The sequence below is a fragment of the Dipodomys ordii genome, unplaced genomic scaffold (genome assembly GCF_000151885.1).
Source record: "Dipodomys ordii isolate 6190 unplaced genomic scaffold, Dord_2.0 Scaffold142, whole genome shotgun sequence".
Classification (NCBI taxonomy): Eukaryota; Metazoa; Chordata; class Mammalia; order Rodentia; family Heteromyidae; genus Dipodomys; species Dipodomys ordii.
The window spans coordinates 3,074,448-3,099,874 of NW_012267358.1; the positions used below are offsets into that span (position 1 = coordinate 3,074,448).

The window sequence follows — 25,427 nt, forward strand, 5'->3', positions numbered from 1 at the left end:
GGCTTTTTCTGCTTATGTGGTGCTGAGGAATCAAACCCAGGGCCTCATGCATGCAAGGCAAGCACTCTACCACTGAGCCACCTTCCCAGCCCTCAAAACCCATCTTGATTTGCTCTGATGTTTTGTGCATCTGGTATAGATGTCACTTTCCTTAGGTACATTTTCATGACTTGAGAATATCCATTCTTTTGAAGTGTATATAAAGGCTGTGAAACTGGGAGGCTTATGACTTTTGAGCTCACCACATACTGTCTTCACTCCTACTGAATCTGGGTTTAGGTTGAGTGAGCGCCGCCGTAAACGTCTTCTGGAGCTGGAGGGTCAAATAGCTGATTTAAAGAAAAAACTAAATGATCAGTCCAAACTTCTGAAACTGAAGGAATCCACAGAGCATACTGTGTCAAAACTGAACCAGGAGATTCGGGTAAAAATCTCTCATCCTTGCATTGACCACATTGGAACTTAAAACACAGAAGTTTCCATTTAGAATTATACTACAGAGATGTTTTTCAGGTGAAAAATGGAAGCGAGCAGGGCAATCATTTCAGGAAAATCGCTACAAACATCCTTTTGCAGAACGTTGTGCTGGTTGTCACCTAGACTTTGCATTGTAAAACCTCACTTTAGGAAGTGGTGCTGTAGCTCAGTGGTAGAGCCCTAGCCTTGATCTGAAGAGTTGAGGGACAGGTCCAGGCCCAGAGTTCAAGCACCACTACCGACAAAAAAAAAACCTTACTTTGACATTAAATTTGTTTTTGTTTTTACATTCAGTGTTTAGTGTTAGATTCGAAAAAAAAACTCAATATTTAGTGGTGATATCCTGATCACCTTCCATGGTCATATGGCATAATTTTGTAAAGTAATATCAAAATGACAGATACCTTTGAGATTCTTATCTATTATTGGTCAGCTTGTAAGATCTGCAAAGTGGTTGCACTAAAGCCTTCAGAATACAAGGATGACCTGTCCTTGAGGCTTAGTAAATATTTCCCTAGAATTTTATTTATATATAGTGAACATAGGCCTGTATTTAGTTTGTGGAAACATTTTGCTTTTATTTCTTCCATGTGTTCATTTGTATATTCTGTACTTGGAAAGACTGTGCAAACATTGCAAGGGATATTGCAGCCATAATCAGAAAAAATCTGTTGCTGGCCTTTTCAGCTTAGCTCTAGGCTTTCTCTCTTGTGGTAACTACCTTTCTGCACATCAGCCTAGAATAAAGTACACATGACTGATAGTTTACTGGGGTTTTTAGTATTTTAATTGTTATGATGAAGGTGTTGCACAGAGTGGTTACAGTTACATAAGTCAGGTAAAGAGTACATTTCTGTTTGGACAATGTCACCGCTTCGCTCACTCAATAGTTTACTGTTTTTACAGATGATGAAAAATCAACGAGTACAGTTAATGCGTCAGATGAAAGAAGATGCTGAAAAGTTTAGACACTGGAAGCAACAAAAGGACAAAGAAGTAATCCAGTTAAAGGAGCGGGTAAGTAACTAAAACTTACCAAAGCCTGCCTGGTATGTCAAAAAGGTGATATATTAGGCCAGGTGCTAGTGTCTCATGCCTGTAACTCTAGCTACTCAGGAGCTGAGATGTAAAGATCAAGTTGCAAAGCTAGCCAAGTCATGAAAGTATGTGAGACTCTTATCTCCAATTAACCACCAAAAAGCCAGAAGTGGAGCTATGGCTCAAGTGGAGCAAATAAGCTCAAGGGCAGCACCCCAGGCCCCGAGTTCAAGCTTCAGGGCCAGCAGACACACACACAGACACACACACACACACACACCAAATAATAAGTGGACCACAGTTTCAGGATAATAGAAGATTCAGTTAGAAAAGCAATTTGAAGCTAAATTGTCACAAATTCAAAAAGTTTGAACTTTATTTTGTTAGTAATATAAAGAGGTTTAAAGTTTGGGCAGAACAACATAAAATCAGCAAAATTAAAAAGATGTCTGAGAGGACTGTGTGAAATAAATTTAAATATTTAGAAACTAGAGGCTAGAACACAAGTTAAAGAGATCTTATATGATCCAGAAAGATTGTAAGGGTTAAAGTAACAAGTTTTTGGAAAGCTCATTAGAAAAGCAAAAGGAGTCTTGATTTGAAGAAATTTTAGAATTGACTAGAATGTAATGTATTGGTCAAATGTTCAGGAAGAAAAGTACTTTCAGAATGGTAATATAAGGAACTTCATAGATTTTCTTCATGGGAAAACAACCATAACTAGTAAAATTTATAAAAACCAACGATGAAGTCTCTGCAAACTATCCTAAGAGCATGCAATCAATGAAGAAACATTCAAGAAAATCTACTAAGTCTCAGAACAGCAGGAATTTGTGGCATTTAAACTATGATCTTCAAGAAAACCTATTAAATCTCAGAACAGCAAGAATCTATGGCATTTGTGCTATGATCATTTCCCTCCCTTCAACCCTTAACTCCCAGTCTACTTTTGTGGCTTCTTTCAAGTTGGAACAACCTTCTGCTGTCCCCTCCCCCCATTTAACACACATGGCTCCATGTTTCTAAAGCTCAGGCAAGGTCCTAAGCAGGAGTATCAGAGTTCTTTTTTTTTCTTTTAATTTTTTATTGTGAAAACACTGTACAGAGGGGTTACAATTACATGGGCAAGGTAATGAGTACATTTCTTATCAAGCATTTTTGCCTCCTCCTTTGTTTCCCCTTGTCATCCCTTCCCACCTCCCCCCCCCACCAGAGTTGTAAAGTTCGTTTTTTGACATAACGACTTGTACATTTCACTGTTGCAATGGGTCCACCTGTATCCCTATTTAAACGGTTTGTTTTTGCCCTTCCCCTCCACAAATTATAGATCAAATACAATGACAGCAAGGGTTATACCATGGAGGAGGGACATACAAAGCAACAAAAATCATCTTATAAATATGTTAGAAACAATCGCAAGAAAGAAAAAACGTTTGAATACTTATCTTGGGATAACATCGACTTATCTGACCTTTTCTGCTTGTCTCAGACATATACTAGTTATTACAAATAAGGGACTTCTTGATAGGGGAAAAGCAAGCTCTATATTTGGAGACATAATCTGGAGAAGTTCAAAGATGCTATCAAAAACAACGAACAGCTGGTCGCTGGTGGCTCATGCCTGTGATCCTAGCTACTCAGGAGGCTGAGGTCTGAGGATTGCAGTTCATAGCCAGCCCAGGCAGAAAAGTCTGTGAGACTCTTATCTCTAATTAACCACCAGAAAAGGAGAAGTGGTGGTGTGGCTCAAGTGGTAGAACACTCGCCTTGAGCTAAAGAGCACAGAAACAGTACCCAGGCCTAGAGTTCAAGCCCCACAACTAACAAAAAAACACAACAACAACACAACAACAAACATTTTGGTGGTAAACAACTTGAGACCTCCAGGAAAATAATAAATCTTATATCAGTAAAAATATCCAAAGATATAATGTATAAAACTTCCCAAATATGATAATATGTCTCCAAGAAGTTTATTGAACTACAAGGAGGATAAATGGAAAGAGATCCATACCTAGTATACCATAGTCACAATATTAAAAGACAAAACTTGAAAGCAGCAAGGTAAAATAATTCAGCAGTACATTGACACTCTCAATGAAATTAACAATGGAAATCACATCAGAGATAAGAGACTAGAAGGCAATATATAACATGTTGGAAGTGCTGAAATAAAATGCTATCACAATTTAGAGACTAAAATTATATGTTATAGTCTCCTTTTAACTAATTTAAATAGAAATTGTATAAAACTATCTAAAGCTCTATATTTGCATATATATGTAAGCAAGAATATGTTTGCATATAAATATATCGGCTGGAGGTATAGTTCTTTGGTTGAGGCCCTTAGTTTCATTCCCAGCACCCAAAAACATACACATATGCCCACATAGTCATATACACATAATTATATTGATGCGCTGTAACATATAGAAATGTAATATATATGACAATAACAGTTCAAAGAGGTAGTTGGGAGCAAAGTTTTATTCAAGGTAGAAAAGGATATCAGATGGTCATGTGAGCCCACACAAAGAAATAATTAAGAAACCAGAAAAGGTAGATAAAAATAAATACAGGGCTGGGAAGGTGGCTCAGTGGTAGAGTGCTTTCCTTGCATGCATGGGGCACTGGGTTCGATTCCTCAGCACCCCATAAGCAGAAAAAAAGCCAGAAGTGGCATTGTGGCTCAAGTGGTAGAATGCTAGCCTTGAGCTGAAATGCTGAGGGACAGCACCCAGGCCCAGAATTCAGGCTCCACGACCAACAAAAATGAATGAATAAATAAATAAACAAACAAACAAATAAATAAAGCATCCAAGCATCAGTGGCTTACTCCTTTAAACCACAGCTGCTCAGGAGGCTGAGATAGGAGTATCACCGTTCAAGATAGACTTGGATATAAAAGTTTGTGAGACTGAATTTCTAACCGGGAAAACACAGGACTGGAAGCATTTCTTTTTTTTTTTTTTTTTTTTTTGTCAGTCGTGGGGTTTGAACTCTGGGCCTGAGCGCTGTCCCTCAGCTCTTCAGTTCAAGGTGAGCGCTCTACCACTTGAGTCACAGAGCCACTTCCAGCCTTTTCTGCATATGTGGGGCTGAGGAATCGAACCCAGGGCCTCATGCATGCAAGGCAAGCACTCTACCACTGAGCCACCTTCCCAGCCCCCTGGAATCATTTCTTAAGTGGTAAAGCAGTCGCGTGTCTAATGTAAAAGCCCTGAGTTCAAACTCTAGTACTGCCATCCTCCCCGCAAAATACTAGCTTTCAAGGCTTGGGATGTAGCTCAGTGATAGAGTTGATGCAAAGCATGTACAAGAACCTGGATTTACTACCAAACACCACAAGAAATAAAATATACTGGCATTCTACTTACTAATGCTTATAGTCATTTTGTATTTTCCTTACTCCATAAAAAAATTCCAACCAGGCACTGGTGGCTCACACTTGGACCGCTAGCTACTCAGGAGGCTGAGATCTGAGGATCACAGTTCAAAGCCAGCCTAGGCAGAAAAGTCCGTGAGACTTTCCAATTAATCAGCAAAATCCAGAAGTAAAGCTGTGGCTCAAGTGGTAGAGTGCCAGCCTTGAGCCAAAAGTTTTAGAAATAGTGCCCAGGTCTGAGTTCAAGGCCCAAGACTGGGACGCACACGTGCGAGCACACACACATATACACACACACACATACACACACACACACACACTAAATAAATCAATCAAGCAAACTATAAATGTGTATTTGCTCCCCATTTTTACTTTAGCTTCTGTTTTTAGTTATTATTAAGGTAATATACAGAGGGCTACTGTTTTATCAGACAAGTAATGAATATATTTCTTTTTTAACAATGTCATCCCTTCCTTTGCTCTCTCTCAGTTTTTCCCTCCCATCCCCACCTACAAGTTGTATAGTTCATTTTCACTTATTTAAAAAGAACACTATTTAATCATTATAATAGATTAAGTATGATAGTGCTTTCCCATAATCCTAGCACTTGAGAGGTGGAGGCAGGAGGATTGCAAAGAAATTTAAGGCCAGCCTGGGCTACATAGTGAAACCCTCAAAAAACAAAACAAAATTATATTAATGTGTATGAGATTACAGATAGCTTTAATGTACACACATATAACAATAAAAGCATAGAAAAAGGAAAAGGGACCAGAGTTACATGGGAACAAAATTTTTACACCTAATTAGACTTAAGCTAATATAAATCTGAAGTAATTTCTGATGATTTAAGAAGTTTACTGTAAGTTCTCAATCAGTAACTAAGAAAATAACTCAGAAAATATAATGAGGGGGATGGAGGGTAGGGGAGATGGGAAGGGGAAACAGGAGGAGTCAATAATGCTTGATAAGAAATGTACTCATTACCTTGCTCATGTAATTGTAACCCCTCTGTACAGTATTTTTACAATAAAAAAAATAACCCTCAAAAAGCAGGGGGGCGGGGAGGAGATGGGAGGGCAAGGATGGTAAGGGGAAACAAAGGAGGAGGCAACAATGTTTAATAAGAAATGTACTCATTACCTTGCTCATGTAATTGTAACCCCTCTGTATGGTATTTTCACAGTAAAAAAAATTAAAAGAAAATATAATGAAGCTGGGTATAGTGGCTTACAGCTATAATCCTAACAACTTGGGAAGGAAAGATCAGTAGAATCACAGTTTGAGATAAACCCTGGGACAAAAAGTTCATGGAAACCTTATCTCAACCAGTGAAAAACTGGTCATGATGGCACATAACTATCATCTCAACTATGTAGGAAGCATAGATAGGTCCACTGTCCAGGCTAGCCAGAGTATAAATGTGAGACCCTATATGAGAAATGAGGAAAGTAAAACAGGTAGAGGAGTTGCTCAAATGGTAGAAGCCTTGCCAAAGCAAACTTCCGTACTGCCAAAGAAAAATAATAATCAATAAAGAATTAATTTATTATACTAGAAAATATTCACTTAATGCAAAAGTAGTAAAGGAAAATCAGAGAAGGAGCACAAAAGATGTATGAGACATATAGAAAATAGAAGGCAAACTTTAAGACATAAATTTAGGCATATCAATAATGTTAGATGCTTCAGTGGAACACCCAGCCTGTTGGACATGGCCAAGTCTTGCTTAATCCTGGTGACAGTAACACTAAAACAGACTGATACTGCAAGTTTTGATCATAAATAAATTGAGAAAGAATTCCAAAAAGCAAAAGTGCTAGTGAATGTTGATGACTCAGGCTTGTAATCCTAGCTACTCAGAAGGCTGAAATCTGAAGATTGCAGTTTGAAGCCAGCCTGGGCCCTGACTTCAAGCCCTAGTACCACCACCCACACACCATAAAAAGATAAAAAGCCAAGTGATGGTTACTCATGGAGTCAGAAAAACACCTGCCTTAAGAAACCTTATCTATAGCATTATTCTGTAGTATTTTCTATGTAAGGTTTAGGCTTAACAATGGGCAACCCAAAGCTGAATGGACTATTTCTATGTATAAATTCTTGGGCAAAATTATCAGAAGATTCAGAAGATAAAGTTAGGTATGTCATTTGCAAATAAAGAAAACCACATTGACACAATTGCCTTGAGCCAGGTATGTTGGCAGACACCTGTGATTCAATTGAAAACACAAATCAAAACCACAATAACTTATCGCCAGAATGATTATAATTAAAAAGGGAAATGATAACAAATGTTGGCAAAGATTTCAAGAAATTGGAACCTGCACACATTGCTAATGGGAGTGTAAAATTGGGCAACTACATAAAAGAAAAACACACTCAGTCAAATGTAGAGTTACCATATGATTTAGAAACTGTACTCCTAGGTTTATAACTAATAAGTGAAATTATGTCTGTAAAAAACTTGGTACATGACTATTCATAGTAGCATTTCTAGTGACAGCTTAAAAAGTGAAAACAAATGTTTACTTAAATAAAATATGGTAATATTCATACAATAAATGTTATTTGAGCCAGAATATGTAGCACACACCTACATTCCAGAGGCTAAAGCAAGGAAGATAATGAGCTTAAGGCCAACCATTGAGTACCTGTCTGAGAGAAGTGGGGGGAGAGAGGAACGGGTGAGAGAAAACCATTTACAAGGTCCTGGATCCAATCTCTAGCACACCCACCCCACCCCACCCCCACACACATATCATCTCATTAGACTCAGAAAAGATATTGGACAGTATTCAACATCCTTGCATGATAAAGACACTTCAAATTAGGAATATAAGGGAACTTCTTCAACCTGATAAAAAAATATGTATGAATAACCCACTGACAACACTTTTACTAAATGCTAAAAGACAGAAAAATATCCCCTCATCTCAGTCAGGAACAAAGCACCTCTTCTATTTCAGCAATTCCCAGGAGGTTCTAGCCAACAAAGTTATCTTTATGCAGGTGACATAACCATATATGCAGAAAATCCTAGAGATTTCACTAAACGCCTCATACCATATACAAAAATTAAATGGCCAGAGATCCAAATATATGAGTTATAATTACAAGTCCTTTAGAAGAAACCATTATGTATTTATATTTGTGACTTTGGCTTGAGTAATGTTTTATGAATGATACCTGCTGTACAGTCAGACATGTAAGATGAAATTAAAAGATTATACACTGTCAGTATTACTGTCCTAAATGTAAATAGCCAATCCATAGAATGATAGGAGGTGTTCACAAACCATATAGCTGATTCAGGTCTTATATCGAAAATGTATCAAGAACTTTTAAAACTCAGCAATAAAGACAGTTTTTAAATGAATAAATCAATAAGCATACGAAAGGCATTTGGTGTCATTTGTATCAGGAGATGTAAATGAAAACAGTGAGATTCTATTTCATACCCACTGAATGACTATCCAGAAAGAGATAATAAGTATTGGCAAGAATGTAGAGAAATTGGAAGCCTCATATATTGTTAGTGGGACAGGAAAATGCTGCAAGTGCTTTGGTTAAATAAATAGAGAAGTACCATGTGATTCAATAATCACATTATTAGATCTGTCTATCCAAGAGTTACAAAAACATGTCCATGCAAATAACTTGAATGGAGCTGTTCATACAATGGAATTCATAATAGCTCCTTAGTGGAAAAACTCACATGTCTCTAAATGGATGAATAAAATGAATATTCATATAATGTAATGTTATTCAGCCATAAATATAAATTAAGTAATGACCCATGCCACAATCTGAACTTTGAAAATACTATGCCAAGTTAAAAAAGCCAGTCATAAGCAATGACATTATTTCATTTATGTTCAGAATTGACAAAACTAGAAAGGCAGAAAATATATTAGTGGTTGCCTAGGTTTTGAGGAACAGGTTGAAATGTTTCTGGGGTCCTAATAAAGTAATGGGATTTGTTTGTGGTAATAACATGTTCTAAAATTGACTAAGATGTTGGTTATGTCAAATCATAACATGATGAAATCCATTGAATCATACTTGAAAAGAGTGAATTACATTGTATGTGAGGTATAGCTCAACAAAAGTTAAAAGACAGATAGAAAGGAAGCATGTCTGTAAACTGATACGTTTACAAGAATGTATTAAACTGCAAAAATGTGTATACTCCACATTGAAACAGGTCCTCATTTATTCACTTACATATTCCCACTGGCTGAAAGCAATTGGCATCTGGTCAATAATAATATTTAATTACTTTAATGAGAATAAATGCAAAACCTGACTTTCAAAAATTCAAGACAGAAAAGCATCAAAAATTACTCCAGATTTTTGAGTGACTAGAAGCCAGAGGCTGCACCAAAATTTTTAAGTATTGGATTTGATTCTGAGAGAACAATCTTGGGGGTGGAGAATTCTAAATACTATTGGATAATGTTAGTAGAATTTAAAAGAGAGCTAGGACTAAAATTTGTTATTGGGGAATTGTCTCGAACAGATGTGAAAAAATGAAACCAGAGAAGTTAAGGCAATTATAGAGATGGAAACTATATAGGAAAAGAAAGAAAAGAAGAGAATTTCTTTTCTTCATGTATAATAAAATGTCTTGAAGACAATGAAATTTGTAAGATGGACAAAGAAATTAGGATGTACTGAAAAGCTACTGGAAATGCCAATAATACTTGAGAGAGAAGCCAGGGAGGTTAAGAGACTGGATAAAGACCACAGAAATTAATGAGGAAAAGAGTTCAGGACAGTGAAGTATGACAACTGAAAGCACTGCTGAGACCTCCCTTTCAAGAATTTTGGTGATGGGGCTGGGAAGGTGGCTCAGTGGTAGAGTGCTTGCCTTGCATGCATGAGGCCCTGGGTTTGATTCCTCAGCACCACATACACAGAAAAAGCAGGAAGTGGCGCTGTGGCTCAAGTGGTAGAGCTCAAGCCTTGAGCTGAAGAGCTGAGGGACAATGCCCTGGCCCAGAGTTCAGGCCCCACGACCAACCAAAAAAATAAATAAAGGATTAGGGGCTGGGAAGGTAGCTCAGTGGTAGAGTGCTTGCCTTACATGCATGAGGACCTGTGTTCTCTTCCTCAACACCACATAAGCAGAAAAGGTCAGAACTGCCGCTGTGGCTCAAGTGGTAGAGCTCAAGCCTTGAGCTGAAGAACTAAGGAACAGCACCCAGGCCCAGAGTTCAGGTCCCACAACCAACAAAAAAAAGAATTTTGGTTGATGAACAGTGTTGCGTTTTCACTTGTCACAAGAGTTGTTTAGTCCCCTGGCTGTATTTAAGTCCTTTGGCTTCTCATCTCAATAAATATCGTGTTATATTACAATTATATGGTATTTTTATTATAATTATAGTGTGTATTTTCCAATAGTCATTGTAAGACTACTCACCATGTTGTAGCATTCTCTATATCCAAGAAACCTAGCACAGTGCCTAGTGTATGAATATTTGTGGGCTAAATGAAATAAGTGTTCGTGGTTGCTGGCTGCACCATCCAGATTGGATAAGGAAGAAAGGAAACCAGGAGTTTGGTGGACTAATAAGAGAGGGAAATGACCAAGATATCAAAGCAAGTTAAACATGCTCTTGCACCTGCCAACTGGACTATCACAGTTTAAAAGGAGGAAGGGTTACAAGGATTGATTAGATTGTTTTCATTCCCATACCAGTACCAGGGAAAGATCTAGAAACTATCAAATCATTTAAGTCAAAAAAATCTGTGCTCAATTGAAGTAGATAACCATTGTTAATCTCTGTGCAGAGAGGATATATTCATTAATACCTGGATTTGTTCAGAATGAAAAAGCCTCTGTCTGTAATTTTATAGGTGATTGGCTGTAGGACGGGCTTTCACCTTTTGCCAACTACTTGGTTGTGTGATTAATGTGCCGAGGAGAAAAAGAGTATGAATATGTTGATCAGAAGACCTGAGTTCCAGCTCTGTCAATAGATACCTATATGGAAGAGACTGAATTAAATTAAATTATCTTGATAAAGTTCCTTCCAGATTTTACTTTCTGATATTTTTTTCTTTCTGGTGATTGAAGTCAGGGCTTCTCAATTTGTAAACAAGTGTTCTTCCATTGCAAACATGCCCCCAGGTTCTTTTTTTTCACTTAGGTGCTTTCAGATGAGTATCCCACTTATGTCTAAGCAAGCCTTGAACCTTGATCTTCCTACCTCTGCCTCCTGAGTAACTGGGACTATAGATGTGCACAGCATGCCTTTTTGACATAATATCTCACTTTTTGCCTGACCAATCCTCAAATCGTGGCCATCTTATCTTCTGCCTTCTGAGTAGCTGGGATTACAGGCATATACAACCACCCCAACATTATTTCTGATAGTTGCCTTAAGACTAAGACCTCAAGATTTTGACCACAGAGTGTTAAGCTGAAGGAATGCCTTTCCTTCACATAAAAGCATGATTTCTAGAACTATCAGTTCTTAGCTATCATAAGGAAAGATGAAAGCAACTCACAATATTCTATCTGGCCTTACATATTAACAATGCCTTAAAAGACTTCTTAGTTATAAGACTTTATTTCAGCTAGCTGACATTAAGATGTAACTTCTTTTCTTATCAGGACCGTAAGAGGCAATACGAGCTGCTCAAACTGGAAAGAAACTTTCAGAAACAGTCCAATGTACTTAGACGTAAAACTGAGGAGGTGGGTAAGAAAATCCTGTCTTTTAGGCCAAATGCATCATCATCTTCAGGCTTAGAGGAAGACAACATTATAGCACTTTAAAGAACTAGTGTTCTAAGGAAAACAGGAGTAGCAAACTAGACTAGTAATTCTTAAATCTTGTTCTATTCAAGTTACAAACTGAGCAGATGATACCCAGATGGAAATCTTACAATTTTTAACTCTGGAATTTTTTTTCCTCATTAGACTTCTTTCCAAATACCACACTGTAATATTGCTATGACATTTCCAGACATTTTTAATCTGTAGAACTACTTTGAAATGAAATGGACATTCCTCTATCCTCTAAAACAGTAGCTACTCACCAGTTACTGTCTTTGGAGATTTAAAAACTTCATGTTGTAGGAGGTCAAACCTAGAATTTTTTTCTTCATTAATACACTGAATTAGAATGTTCATCTTATTACCCTCAGTCAGCATTTACCATGTGCCACTTCGATTTAGGCAGCAGCTGCCAACAAGCGCCTCAAGGATGCTCTTCAAAAGCAACGGGAGGTCTCAGATAAACGGAAGGAGACTCAGAGCCGTGGAATGGAAGGCACTGCAGCTCGAATAAAGGTACAGACAGCTCGAGCTTGGAGCCATTCCTCTTAAGTACACGGAATGGGAAAAAATGGGAAATAACTTGCTTTGGGCTTAGAAGTAAACACTACAGAATTTGAAGTTCTACCTAAAAGCTTTATATCCTTTGAAGATACAAATATCTGCCCTTATTGAGGTTTAGTTACTTTTTTAAGAGTTTTCCTGGGGTATGATTGACGTTCAGGTGTACAGTTTGATGAATTTTAACACTGGTATGTACTCGTCATAATCAATTGAGAATGTTCATCATTGCCCAACACTTGCTTTGTAATCACTATTTTACCCCCTCTTCCCTATATCTTTATTTTGCCCCTTCCAGCACCATAGTGGTCCCCTTTTTACTTTTATGACCTTGGTTTGTTTTGTCTTGTCATGGCTTCCACAAATAGAGAAAAACTCATGACACTGTCTTTGTGGGATTGCCTTACCTCACTTAAAATAAGATCTCCAATTCCATCCATTTCCAGTAAACAGCATAATAGCATTCTTCTTAATAATTGAGTAAGGGGCTGGGAAGGTGGCTCAGTGGTAGAGTGCTTGCCTTGCATGCATGAGGCCCTGCGTTCTATTCCTCAGCACGACATAAGCAGAAAAAGCCAGTAGTGGCACTCTGGCTCAAGTGGTAGAGCACTAGCCTTGAGCTGAAGAGCTGAGGGACAGTGCCTAGGCCCAGAGTTCAGGCCCCACGACTGACAATAATAATAATAATATTAGAGTAAAATTCTATGTTTATATACCCACGTTTTCTTTACCTATGCATCGACTGATGGGCACCTAAGCTGATTCAGTAATTTGGCTATTGTGAATAGTGCTGCTATAAACATGAGTATACAGACAGGTACCTACCAAGCCATCTTTCACTCTTTTGGGTACTACCCCAAAAATGGTAGGCTGAATCTTGCAGGAGTTCGAATTTTAATTTTTTGAGGACCCTCCATACTGATTTCTATAGTGGCTACACTAATTTACATTCTCACCAGATTGATTAATAAGAGTCCTCTTCTGTTCACTATCTTTACTAGCTATTCTGCCTAGAGTGAGATGGACTATCAATTTAGTTTTGCATTTCCCTGATGGCTGAGGATGTTGAAATATTTTCATATGCTTATTGGCCATTTGAAGCCTATTGATCCAGTTCATTTGTCCATTTGTTGATTGGGTTGTTTGCTCTTTATTTTTTGGAGCTTTTTAGATATTGAGGATATGCATCTTGTTAGATGAATTGTCTCTTGCAACAACTTTTTTCCAATACTGCCAACTGTCTCTGCACTCATTTGATTGTTTCGCTTATGCAGAATCTTTTTAATTTGATAGGATCCCATTTCTCCATTCTGGTTCTTATTTCCTAGGCAGTTAGGGTCCTATGTTCAAGGAAAACTGGATAGTGGAAAGTTTTCACCCATGTTCAGAGAACTGTGTCTGATTCCCAGCACCAATCAGAGAGAAGTAAACCAGCTAGAGTGCCTTATAGTTCCTAATGTGCAGGATGCTACTATTAGGTGTGCCGATGGCAGTGCCAATCAAGGATCCACTTTGGCCTTCAGGGCTGCACACATTTTAGAAACTTCCCTTCTTTAGTATCATTAGCCACTGCTGGCTGCAAGGAGCTTTCCAGCCTGTAGAATGGGGACAGATGTGTACTCACTCCACAACTTCCCTGACATTGTGTCCCACAGAAGCAACTTGGATACTTGCCTTGGAGAAAGCAAAGCAAACTGTGTTCTGTACTAGAGGGAGAAAAAGGAACAAATGAGGCGCTCTGCCTGCCAGTCTTGCAGCTTTCAGACCCTACCCAGCACTAAATGACCCTGTAAGAGGGACCTGGCTTTGGAAATTGAGTAGTCCGCAGTTCTTGGGCTCAGCTGTCTTGGTCCTGTCTAGCAACAAACCACACATCCTGAAAGCAGCATTCAGAATTCAAACAATCTGCCTGTCAGGAGTCCAAAGTTGTTTCTATAGCAATAATCCTCAGATGACAGGACTCCCTCCTTGCCACTGAGAGTAGGGCCACTGAACACTCCACCCCTCTTTGCCTATGCTCCATACTGCTTAATTTTCTCTGAGCATCCATATCAGATCACCCCACCCTGTGATCACCTCTCATGCCCAGGTTCCCTTAGCTGCTTGTTTCTTTTGTGGGAGTTAACAGTTGCCAAAGTTACCAGAGTTACTCAGTCTCAAACAATAGGCCCCCTCTCAAAATAGTGCCTAGCTATACCTCTCTGTATATGGAAAAAATGGATTTCTTCTCCAATGCTATCTTGTCACATGGGACACCAAAAAGCTGCACTGGATCTAAGGCTTGTGGGAAGCTTGTGACTGTCGTGAAGCTAGTTCTGCTAGTCTGTTGTTCCCAGTATTGGAGCTAAAAACTGTTTCCTACTAAAAATTGTTTCTGTATCACCTGTTTCTCCATGCTTTTCAACTGTCTTTGTATCTTTGCTATGATTCTCAGTGCTCTTTCCTTTCTCTTTAGAATATAGTACCCTTGGCTGGGAAAGTGACTCAGTGGTAGAGCACTTGCCTTGCATGTATGAGGCCCTGGGTTCACTTCCTCAGCACTACATGAGCAGAAAAAGCTGGAAGTGGTGCTATGGCTCAAGTGGTAGAGCGCTAGCCTTGAGCTAAAAAACTGAGAGTGCACCCAGGCCCAGAGTTCAGACCCACGACAGACCAAAAAAAAAAAAGAATATAGTAACCTGACTGTTAAGTATGGAGTTACATAGAAAAAGCTTCAAATCTTCCATCTTACCTTGCCCTCCTGATCATTCTAATATTAACTTATTTCTGTCTTCATTTTTTAAAGTGTTTTTGGTTGCTTTGTTGTATGTATATGTGTATATCAGCAAAAATCTGGTGTGGAGGTGTGGCTCAAGTGGTGACTGCCAGCTGAGCAAGCATGAGGACTTGAGTTCAAACTCCAGTACTAATAAAAATGGAGGATGGAAACTGGAGGAATGGCTCAAGTGATAGAATACCAGCCATTAGCAAGACAGCTATGTAAGAGCATATGGTCCAGAGTTGAAACTCCAATACCAGCAGACAGAACAATTGGGTATCTAGATTGGATATGATGGTACACACCTGTAATCCCAGCTACTTGGTAGGTAGAGGCAGGAAAATTGAGGTTCCAGGCCAACATAGGCAAAAGTAAGACCCTAACTCAAAATAAAACTGGGAGTGATAGCACATACCTGTCATCACAGCTACTCTAGAGATAGAGATAAGAGTATCAGGTTTCGAGGCTAGTCCAAGCAAAAACCAGGAGAACCTGTCTGAAAATCTAAAAACAAGAGGCCTAGCTGGATGCCTGTGGCTCACACCTGTAATCCTAGCTACTCTGGAGGCCAGAGATCTGAGGATCATGGTTCAAAGCCAGCCCAGGCAAGAATGTCTGTGAGACTCTTATCAACAATTAACCACCAGGAAAAAAAACTGAAGTGGTGTTGTAGCTCAAGTGGTAGAGCACTAGCCTTGAGCTGAAGAGCTCAGGGACAGCACCCAGGCCAAGAGTTCAAGCCTGCAACCGACAAAAAAAAAAGGAAAGAAAAAAAGAGGACTGGGGTATGGCTCAATTGATAGAGCCAGACCCAGACTTCAACCACAGGACCACTAAAATATGGTTATCTTTAGTAAATAGAACAGACAATAGGAGTGTTTTTCAGTTGTATATCAGGATTAGTTAAAAGCAAAAGATGTTAAGGAAAAAAAGGAGGAAGGGAAGACAATTCACTTAGAAATCGTAGCTATCTGGGGAAAAATTGTTTGTACAAAGCCTCTTTCTTGGGACCTTAGAGGATATTGTTGATAAAGGCTCAAGAGGTTCTGTCATTTTTAGTACTTGTAGGTACAAATGCCCCACTTCAAGTTACTTGGGCTCTGGTCCAAAGAAATTTAAGTCTGAAACTGACACTAATTCACGGACTAGTGATTTCCTTATCCCCAAACCAGGCACGTTTAATTTCTCTTCTAGAATTGGCTTGCAAATGAAATTGAGGTTATGGTCAGTACTGAGGAAGCTAGGCGCCATCTGAATGACCTTCTTGAAGATAGAAAGATTCTGGCTCAAGATGTGGCTCAACTCAAAGAGAAAAAAGAATCTGGGGAGAATCCACCTCCTAAACTCCGGGTAAGTGCCCTTAGGAGACATGTGAGCAATAATCCAGCCATGAATCCCTAGAAATCCTCACTCCTTTGAGGGAGCCTTTTCCTTTTCAAACTTGCCCCTCATGGACACTATTCTTCTTTACAGAGGCGCACATTCTCCCTTGATAAAGTCTGTGGTCAGCTTTCAGAGTCAGATGATTCTATTACAAAGCAGATTGAAACCCTGGAGACAGAAATGGAACTCAGGTAATGGGACTACCTGTCAGGCATAAAAATTGATGTATGAGGGGAGGTGGGAGGGCAGGGATGGTAAGGGGAAACAGAGGAGGAGGCAACAATGCTTGATAAGAAATGTACTCATTACCTTGCTCATGTAATTGTAACCCCTCTGTATGGTATTTTCACAATAAAAAAATCTTAATTAATAGAAATAATTGATGTATGAAATCAAAAATAGAATCTTTCAATCTAGTGATTGGAAAGCTTGTTGTTCACCCTGTGCCAGTGGCTCACGCCTATAATCCTAGCTCTTCAGGAGGCTGAGATCTGAGGATTATGGTCCAAAGGCAGCCAAGGCAGGAAAGTCCATGAATCTCTTATCTCCAGTTAACCAGTAAAAAGCCAGAAGTGGTGCTGTGGCTCAAGTGACAGCCTTGTGCAAAAAAAGCTCAGCAACAGTGCCCAAGCCCTGAGTTCAAGCTCTAGTACTGGCAAAAAAAAACAAAACTTTGTGATGATAGAAAAACAAAAAGCAACAGATGTTTTGAACCCGTAGATTGATAAACATGTCAGGTACATATTCTCATTTAGTCCTTCTGATACCCAATAAGGTATCATTTTTCTCACTTTCAAAATCTAAAATGAAGTTCGACATCTTAAGAAATTTGCAAAAATTATTAGCTAACAAAAAACAAAACCAGAATTCAAAACCCACTCTTACCTAATTCTAGAACCCTTAGTCTTTACAATATACTATGGTTTTATGTGGTAATATCTCCAAAATGTAGAAGAATAGAATTTTAAGAATGTTGGTTAACCCCTATAATCCTAGCACTGAGAGGCAAAGACTATAGGATCATAAGTTTGAGACAACTTGGACTATATAGGGAGACTCTGTTTCAAAAAAAAAAAAACAAGAAGGAAGAACTTCAGTGCTGGGGCTTAAGCTCAGGGCCTGGATGCTGTCCCTGAGCCTCTTTGTGTTCAAGGTTAGTACTCTACCACTTGAGCCACAGTGGCACTTCCAACTTTTTCTGAGTAGTTTATTAGAGGTAAGAGTCTCATGGACTTTCCTTCTTGGGCTGGCTTTGAACCGCAGTCCTCAGATCTCAGCTTCCTGAGTAGGTTTATAGGTGTGAGCCACCAGTACCTGTCTAAGAAATAAGAATTTTTATGTATGTGCTGGTACTGGTACTCAAGGCTCAGGCACTGTCCTTTAGCTTTTTGTTCAAGGATGGTACTCTACAAGTTGATTCACACTTCTGCTTCTGGCTTTTTGCTGGTTATTTGGAGATAAGAGTCTCATGGACTTTTGCTTCCTGGACTGACTTTGAACCATAATTCTCAGATCTCACACTCCTAAGTCACTAAGACTACAGATGTGAATCACCAGTACCTGAGTAAAGAACAGAATTTTAGCTGGGCATCAGTGGCTCATGCCTCTAGTCCTAGCTACTCAGGAGGCTGTGATCTGGGGATAGCAATTCAAGGCCAATCGGGGCAGGAAAGTCTGTGAGACTCTTATTTCAATTAACCACAAGAAAACTGGAAGTGAAGCTTGCCTTGAACTAAAGAACTCAAGTTCAATGCCTAGAGTTCAAGCTCCACAACTAACAAAAAAAAAAAAACAAGCTGTTGTGAGGAAAAACAGGTTTCACTGTTCAAGGTTCAAGTTTACCAGTCCTCTGTTTTCATGAAGCATCCTTTTTTGCTTGAGAGAACTGACAGATTTACTCAGATTTGATTGCATGGTAGATATGCTTTCAGAAATGAGCACAGTAAGCCTGTTGCTTTAAGGACAATAACTGATAAATACTTGTTACCAAAGGTAAAATTTGAGCTTTAAAACTAAACCAGAGGGCTGGGAAGGTGACTCAGTGGTAGAGTGCTTGCCTTGCATGCATGAGGCCCTGGGTTCGATTCTTCAGCACCACATAAGCAGAAAAAGCCGGAAGTGGCACTGTGGCTCAAGTGGTAGAGGGCTAACCTTGAGCTGAAGTGCTGAGGGACAGTGCCCAGGCCCAGAGTGCAGGCCCACAACAACAACAACAAAAAAAAACCCAAGATTTTGAAAACCTGTATTCCTTCCTCCCTGGGTAGAACAATAGTGATATTTCCAGATATGATTTTTTTCCTTGTGGTACTGGGGTGGAATACAGGGTCTTGTATCTGCTAAACAAGTGTTCTGTCACTGAGCTACATCCCTAGAACTATTTTTTAATATGCAATAAAATATGTTAACACTTCAAGGATCTGCAATATTCCATCAGTTGATAGTGTCAAAATCATATCATAGCTGTGCTCAGAAGGCAGCTAGGAAGACTGAGTTTTGAGGCCAGACCAGCCAGATAGTTAGAGAGCCTAGATCTCAAAAAAGTTAGATGTGGTGGCACATGCCTGTAATCCCAGCTATACGAAAGGCATAAATATGAGGATCATAGTGCAAGGCCAGCTCTTGGAAAACACTTGAGATGCTATTCAAAAATTAACTAAAGCAAAAAGGGCTAGGGACTTGGCTTAAGTAGTAGAGCACCTTCCAAAAAAATTGACATATTAGATAATCATGTATGAGTAAAAGATCCATTCAGATTGCAAGATAAACCATAGGAGTTTTTCTTTTTATTTATTTATTTGACTAAATAAAAGTTATATTTTATTACAATACAACTTTTATCCATTCACATTTAAGGCCGTTATGACACAATTAACAAGCGTGTAATAATTATCTATAGTGATAATTATCTATCTGAATAATTATCTGAGTAATTATCTATATTGATTGCTCATAATTTTTTAAGATAATTTTATTGTTATTGTTAAGATGTTGTACAGAGGAGTTACAGTTCCATAGGTTCAATTCTTCTTGGACATTGTCACTCCTTCCTTCACTTCCCCTCAGTTTCTTCTTCCCATCCCTGCCCACAAGTTGCATAGTTCATTTTTACAGTATATACTGAATACCATGACTGTATTCACCCTTCCTCCCTTCATTTGTATTCCCTTTCTGTGCTCCCTAAAGACAAAAAATAAACTAAAAAACAAGTCTGGGAATGTGGCTTAGTCGTAGTATACTTGCCTAGCATGCATGAGGTCCTGGGTTCAATTCCTCTGTGCCACATTCAATAAACAAAATTTTAAAAACAACAATAAAACAAAGGCATATCTCCTAGAATCGATTTTAATGAGTAGTATTTTAGATGTTCAGAGAAATTATAGTCAAAGAATACCTGTACCCTCCTTTAGTCTGTTCAAGTGTACATAAATACATAGAGCCCCGTATGAATTATCATGTCCAGTTGTATTTTAGATCTTTCTTCCACATTCATATTTTTAAAAAATTTCAGAGCTGGGCGCTGGTGGCTCATGCCTAGAATTCTAGCTACTCAGGAGGCTGAGATCTGAGGATCATGGTTCAAAGCCAGCCTGGGCAAGAAAGTCTGTGAAACTCTTATCTCCAATAAACCACCAGAAAACCGGAAGTAGCTCTGTAGCTCAAGTGGTAGAGCAGTAGCCTTGAGCTGAAGAGCTGAGGAACAGCGCCCAGGCCCAGAGTTCAAGCCCCATGACCAACAACAACAAAAATTTCTTCCCCATATTTGTCGTCATTCCTAGCTCTTAGCCATTAAAATCAAATTTTCTCTCAACGTCTGGGTTCTCTGCCAAAGACTGACTTGCAATGTCGTATGCTGTCTTAAATAGGAATCTTTATCTCAGCTCTGACCTCTTGGAACTTGAGTATGGGCTATATGATTGTGCCCTAGCCTAGCCAACTTATCTACTCCTTTACTTCTTGTTTCCCCACCCCTCACCTGCTATAAAGTAGTGGATTCAGGATTTCCCTGAAGACAATCAAGGACAGCCTAATCTTCAACTGTTTAATATATTTGTATAATGCTTCTAATTCAGACTTTGTCAAGAAATCTATCAAGCTGTGTCTGAGACTTTTTTACATATGCTTTAAACATACAATTCCCTACACATTTGGAAATGTTTTCCATACTAGAAATTAACAGGAAAAAAGCAATTCATCATAAAGGTTTTAATATAAATGAGCACAATAATTAATAATAATTTCAGTTGATCAGTGGTTAGTAAGTTACATTTAAATCAGAGTAAGAATGTCTTCCATGCTGTTATTATGCAGTAAAGTGACTATAAATAACACTAGTACACTGTATTTCAGAAAGCTAGAAGAAAGGATTTTACCATTAGGAATGTACAAATGTTTGAGGATGGAGATATGTTAAACCCAAACTAAAAATTATACTATGGCCAGGCACGGGTGACTCACACCTGTAATCCTACATACTCAGGAGGCTAAGATCTGAGGATCTCAGGTTGAAGCTAGCACTGGCAGGAAATTCTATGAAACTTACTACCAATTAACAACTAAAAAGCCAGAAGTGACCTGGGCGCTGGTGGCTCACACCTATAATCCTAGCTACTCAGGAGGCTGAGATCTGAGGATTGCCATTGGAAGGAAGCCAGCCTGAGCAAGAAAGGGCATGAGACTCTTATCTCCAACAAAAAATTTCGGCCTGAGCCAAGGAGACCTATGGTTTCTCCTATTCCATCCTGTAATGTTTTCAGAGTGTCTGCTTTGACTTCGAGGTCTTTGATCCATTTGCAGTTGATTCTGGAGCAGGGTGATAGATATACAAGGATCTAGCTTTAGTTTTCTACATGTAGTTAACCAATTTTGCCAGCACCATTTACTGAAGAGGCTGTCTTTCTTCCATTCTATTGTTTTAGCTCCCTTATCGAAGATTAGATGGCTATAGGTCTGAAGGTTCATTTCTGGGTTTTCAAATCTATGCTATTGGTCCTGAGGTCTGTTCTTATGCCAATACCAAGCTGTTTTGATTACTATGGCTTTGTAGTAGAGTTTGAAATTTGGTATTGATATTCCTCCAGCAGTGTTCTTTCCGTTGAGGAGCGTTTTTGCTATTCGGGGTCTTTTATTGTTCCATATGAATTTTTGGATTGCCTCTTCTATTTCCTTGAAGAATGAGGTAGGAATTTTGATAGGTATTGCGTTGAATTTGTAGATAGCCTTGGGAAGTATTGCCATTTTCACGATGTTGAGCATGGGAGGCTTTGCCATTTTTTTAGTTCTGTGTTGATTTCCTTTTTCAAGATTTTAAAGTTTTCATCATAGAGGTTCTTCACTTCTTTAGTTAAGTTAATTCCTAGGTATTTTGTTTTTTGTGGGGCTATTACAAATGGAGTTGCTTTCCTAACAAACCACTCAAAAACCAGAAGTGGCACTGTGGCTCAAAGTAGAGTGTTAGCCTTGAACAAATAAGCTCAGGGACAGTGCCAGGCCCTGAGTTCAAGCCCTAGGACTGGCACAAAAAATAAGTGGTGTGTGTGTGTGTGTGTGTGTGTGTGTGTGTGTGTGTGTGTGTGTGTGTGTGTGTGTGTGTGTGTTGAACCATTATATGGTTACCCTTTTTTATATTTTTATGTTTCAGTTAAAAGGTGTTTTTTGCTAGCACTGGAACTTGAACTCAGTGTATCTTGCTCTTGCTTAGCTTTTTCCAGTCATGACTTATATTTCTACCTCTTGTCATATCTCCACTTCCAGCTTTTTTCACACTTTCAGCTTTTTTTAATGCCAGTCCTGGGGCTTGAACTCAGACACTGAGCACTGTCCCAGAGCTTCTTTTTTTTTTTTTTTGCTCAAGGCTAGCACTCTACCACCTGAGCCAGCTTCACTTCTAGCCTTTTCTGTTTATGTGGTACTGAGGAATCAGACCCAGGGCTTCATGCATGCTAGGCAAGCACTCTCCACTAAGCCATATTCCAAGACCCTCACTTCCAGCTTTTTGATGGTTATTTGGACATAAAAATGTCAGCGATTTTTCTGCCCAGACTTGCTTCAAATCTTGATTCTCAGATCTCAATTTCCTGACTAGCTAGGCACAAGTCACTGGCACCTAGCAAGCAAGTTTAATTTTTAAAACAAAAGTCAAAAAATAGTAGACTCACATTCCATATTACAGCTTTTTGTTGTTGTTTTACACCTAAGTTTGAAGTAACAATCACTTGTTGAACTTTAGTAGAGGCTTAAAGAAAGAATATCCAAAAGTATAGAAAAAGTTCACTATTCTCTTCTATTTTCAAACTGTACATCCATATGTAATCAGATTGTTTTCATTTATATCAATCAGAATTGTCATAGAAGATCAAGTGCAGAGGGATATGTGAGAATCCACTATGTCTTCCACTATCAGACATAGAGATTCACACCAATTTCAACAAATTCTACTTTTCTTACTTTTGTCATAGAAAATGTAGTAATTTTTCATGTTTATGTGTTCAGTTTTAAATGAATATTTTTGTTTTGATTCATAACACTATAAATATAGGTATAATACATGTGAACAGAATTTCTTAAGAGGTCCTCAATAATTTCTTAAAATACGAACAGGTCCTGAGACCTCAAAACCTGAAAATTCATATTTTACTCGTGTGTGTGTGTGTGTGTGTGTGTCCGTGTGTGTGTGTGCATGTGTGTGTGTGTGTGTGTGTGTGTGTGTGTGTGTCCATACTGACTGGGGCTTCTTAAGGCCTCACACCTTCTCTTAGCTTTTTAGCTCAAAGCCTGTGACTCTGTCACTTGAGATACACCTCCACGTCTTTGTACCTGTAGGTACCTGGTATTCTCTCTGTCACTAGACACAGCAGATTTGAGGAAGAAGTTGTGAATGAAACTGAAATGTCATGTAGACTTTGATCTATGCCCTACTTGGTCAGAAAGCTCTGGAAACTATAAACAGGGTCAGACCATATGGTCTTAGAAACTTCTCATTACTGAGGCTAGCGCTTAATGGTAACTTTTCTCAGTACCAGCATCCACTTGTTTGTTCTTTAGAGATTATTTTTTCCTTGAATCTTACCCTTGCGTGGATGGGTCACTGTGTGCATCACATTGAATTTCTATGATTTCTACACAAGGTTTTATTACACTAAGTCTTATAACAAACATTTTCTGGTTTCACTGCATATGACCCATTCATTTCAACTAGTACTTTATAGAATAAAAAAATATATTGGATGATCTCTTCTTGCTCTTTGTAATGGGTTTTGAGATACTGAAAATTCTCACCAGATAACGCAGGCATGGTTATTTGACTGATATAACCATCCATAAAATACTTTGAAGTTTCAGAACCATCCATAAAATACTTCGAAGTTTCTGCTCAAAGCCCTTTGCCTCCTTGATATTGAGGCTACTCACAATAAGGTTTGCTGTTTTCTCCTTGAAGGAGTGCTCAGATTGCTGATCTCCAGCAAAAGCTCCTGGATGCAGAAAGTGAAGATGGTCCCAAACAACGCTGGGAGACTATTGCTACGATTCTGGAAGCCAAATGCGCCCTGAGATATTTAATTGGAGAGGTAAATATCATTCTTCCTCCCAACTGTCTGGGTAGGTTGAGATGAACTACCTTGGAATACTGTTACAGTGTCATTGCTTTTTTTTCATGATAGAATCCCAATGATGCTAACACTGGAGAGAGAATTTAATGATTAAAGGATGGTAATGAACAAATATGAGCTAGTCACTTAAAAATGTGTCATGCAACTGACAAATTGATACTCATCATGCCTGGCATGTGGCAGATCTGCAGTACATGTCAGCTGTTGGTATTAGGGGAAGACAATGATGCCACAGAATACTACTGCTTAAATATAAACTAATGCATTGTACTATGTTTTAAAACACCTGTGAGATATATTCTCGAAAAGTTTGAAGTAGGGCACCAGTGGCTCATGCCTATAATCGTAACTGTTCAGGAGACTGAGATCTGAGGATTATGGTTCAAAACCAGTCCAGGCAGGAAAGTCCGTGAAACTCTTATCTCCAATAAACGATTCAGAAAAAGCTGGAACTGTTACTGGAGCTCAAGTGGTAGAGTACTAGCCTTGAGCACAAAAAGGCTCAAGGACAGCACCCAGGCCCCTAGTTCAAGCCCAGTGCTGACCAGCAAAAAAAATACAGCCCTTTGTTGTGCCCTTTTATGACTGACTTGTGTCTTAAAAGGCTAACACAGAAGGGTAAAGAAAATCTCCATAAAACCCAGAGAGTAGATGGTAAAACTTCTCTTTGGATCCTGTCTGGAGTTACAGCTGAAAAAATGTTTAAGATACAATCTACAAAAGAAAAACTGCCTGTGATCCTGGCAACTCAAAGAGCTGAGATTGAGAATCATGGTTCAGAGACACCCCAGGCAGGAAAGTCCATGTAATTTCTTATCTCCAACTAACCACAAAAATCCACAAGTAGAGGTATGGCTCAAGTGGTAAAGCACCAGCCTTGAGCAAAAAAGCCAAGAATGAGGCCCTCAGAATTCAAACCCCACTACTGGCCAGAGAAAGAAAAGAAAGAGGGGGAGAGGAGGGAGGGAAAAGGAAGAGAAAGAAAAAGAAGAGAGAAAAGAGAAAGAACAAAACAGCTTTGACATATCAAGATTTATTTTAAGAAAAAAAAACTTCACTGGCCTTAAAATCAAATAATATAGTATCTTACATCTATGAAATGACTCTTGGACACCTCTAGTGACTGAAGCATTTTTCACCATGACTAGCATACAAACTCTGAATCCACAAGTTCAAGCAAGTGCTACCCTTTATACACTTTTGTGTTGGGTTAGCAGATTTATTCTACTAAGGAATCCTGATTAGTCTTGTGAATGCTGGTATTTATGGTTCTTGCCATCTGGGCTAGTAGTGAATGTAAAAGTAGGCCAGCACCGGATATCAGTCGAGCCTGAAGAGCCAGATCTGCAGTTTCAGCTAATGTGTCCACGAGTTCTGACATGCAGACAGACATTCCAAAGCAGAATTGTCTATAAAAAGTGTGTCCTGTG

General features: G+C 38.8%; 1 protein-coding gene across 6 annotated transcripts in view; it reads left to right on the plus strand.

Annotated features, from left to right (window-relative positions):
* Kif4a (kinesin family member 4A) overlaps positions 1-25,427 on the plus strand; it is a 96,727-nt gene that overhangs the window by 56,654 nt on the left and 14,646 nt on the right. For all 6 annotated transcript variants that reach the window (XM_013031673.1, XM_013031675.1, XM_013031676.1 and 3 more), the window contains exons 17-23: positions 280-424; positions 1,384-1,494; positions 11,524-11,607; positions 12,091-12,204; positions 16,202-16,357; positions 16,481-16,581; positions 23,826-23,955. In XM_013031673.1, coding sequence (XP_012887127.1) covers positions 280-424; positions 1,384-1,494; positions 11,524-11,607; positions 12,091-12,204; positions 16,202-16,357; positions 16,481-16,581; positions 23,826-23,955 — 841 coding nt within the window. The remainder of the gene's footprint in view (positions 1-279; positions 425-1,383; positions 1,495-11,523; positions 11,608-12,090; positions 12,205-16,201; positions 16,358-16,480; positions 16,582-23,825; positions 23,956-25,427) is intronic.